The following is a 1857-nucleotide window of genomic DNA, read 5'->3' as shown; positions in this document are numbered from 1 at the left end:
TGTTAATATTGATGGTTTGCCTTTATCTAAAAGTTCGGGGAGTCAAGTCTACCCTATTTTATGCAGTTTGGTTAACAATTACAACAATGTTGGCATTATTGGGATTTATCATGGGTATGAAAAACCTGCAGACGCTAATATATTTTTGCAATCTTTCGTAAAAAAAGCTCAAAATTTGGTTACCCATGGTGTAACAGTTAATGGAATAATATATCCATTTAAAATTAAAGCATTCATTTGTGATGTTCCAGCTCAGTCTTTTATAAAATGTACAAAGGGTCATTCAGGTTATTATTTGTGTACAAAATGTGAAGTTAAAGGCGAATATCATCTTAATAGAGTATGCTTTCCGTACGTACAGATTTGCAATGTAAGAACAAACAAAAACTTCAGATTAAAATCACAGCCAGATCATCATACAGGTACATCAGTATTAGAATTGATTCCAAATTTAGATATGGTGTATGATTTCCCATCAGATCCAATGCATTTACTTTTCTTAGGAGAAGTTAAAAAAATAGTTGTCTCTTTATGGTGTCATGGAAAACCTCGTGCTAAATTATCATTGCATCAACAATCAATAATATCAAGATTATTAGAAGAACAAAAATATTATATACTATGTGATTTTAATAGAAAATCAAGATCGTTATTAGAAAGTAAGAAGTGGAAAGCCACTGAATATAGGACATTTTTATTATATACAGGACTGGTCGTATTAAAATCTGTATTAAGGTAAGATAAATATTTAAATTTTATAACTCTGCACGTAGCTGTTACCATCTTATCTACTTCAAAGCATATTGAATTGTATTTAGATTATGCAAAATTATTATTACAATATTATGTTGAAACATTTATTAGTCTGTACGGTAAAGAAAATGCATCTCATAATACACAAAATTTGTAACATCTTTGTGATGATGTGAAAAATTTCGGATCACTGCAAACCTTCAGTGCTTTCCCGTTTGAGAACTATATGCAGTCAATATTGAAAATGATTCGCAAAAATGATAAACCATTGCAGCAAATTATTCGCCGGNTAAGTGAACAAAATAATTATATACCTAATCCTAATCAAAACATAAAACAATTAAAAGAACCTCAACTTTTAAATATGCATTTTAATGGTCCGCTTATGAATTGTCACAGCTATAATCAATATAATAAAGTTGTGTTTGAAAAATTTTTATTAACTACTACAGAACCAGACAATTGTTGTTATTTGGTGGATGGAAGTATTGTAGTTATCCGAAATTTTGCTTCTAATAATGAGAATACTATTATAATTGGAAGTAANTATAAAACACTTAAAGATTTTTATATCAAACCCTGCAAATCTTCAAAACTTGATATTTATGAAGTCTGCGATCTCAGCAATTTACAGATTTGGAATTTGGATCAAATTGCAAACAAATGTGTTCGATTAAAATACAAAAATAGATATGTTACTTTTCCTTTATTACACGNACAATCCTAAATAGAACAAATATATTATTTATTTAATGAAATTTAGAATATTAAAATTAGTCACATTTATCTTATAAGTTTCATAAAATTATTAGAAAAATAAGATAAACAGAGAAAGAAAATTTTTTTATTTTATTATTATCAGTACAATTTATTAATTTTAATTTGATAAATATAATATTATTCTACTACATATTTATATAATATTGCTACAAAATTATATTACATTAAAATTGTTTAACCTTTTCGCTCCGGGACTGGTCCATATATGGACCAGCAAGAAAAGCAAACGTAATAGATGTTTATAAGGTCAATTTAATGCACTAAATTTAGGAAAAAAATTAAAAAAAATCCTGGTTACTTCTTTGACCTTTAAAATTAACTTTG

At 27.1% G+C, this 1857-nt stretch overlaps 1 protein-coding gene across 1 annotated transcript; it reads left to right on the top strand.

Annotated features, from left to right (window-relative positions):
* The first annotated feature begins 11 nt into the window (after positions 1-11).
* Positions 12-1597, top strand: LOC109863235. Its single transcript, XM_020443470.1, has 2 exons — positions 12-114; positions 252-1597. The coding sequence occupies exons 1-2, from the start codon at positions 12-14 to the stop codon at positions 737-739; spliced, it is 591 nt and encodes a 196-aa protein (XP_020299059.1). The 3' UTR covers positions 740-1597.
* Positions 1598-1857: the final 260 nt, after the last annotated feature.

Source organism: Pseudomyrmex gracilis, unplaced genomic scaffold, assembly GCF_002006095.1.
Source record: "Pseudomyrmex gracilis isolate BER0280 unplaced genomic scaffold, ASM200609v1 scaffold_3731, whole genome shotgun sequence".
In the NCBI taxonomy this organism is placed as follows: Eukaryota; Metazoa; Arthropoda; class Insecta; order Hymenoptera; family Formicidae; genus Pseudomyrmex; species Pseudomyrmex gracilis.
This window is presented reverse-complemented; position numbering and strand designations above follow the sequence as displayed.

Coding starts and splice junctions, on each gene's coding strand:
- LOC109863235 (XM_020443470.1), top strand. CDS start 12: ATGGTTTGCCTTTATCTAAAAGTTCGGGGAGTCAAGTCTACCCTATTT. Junction 115..251: donor ATTATTGGGATTTATCATGG/GTATGAAAAACC, acceptor GTGATGTTCCAG/CTCAGTCTTTTATAAAATGT.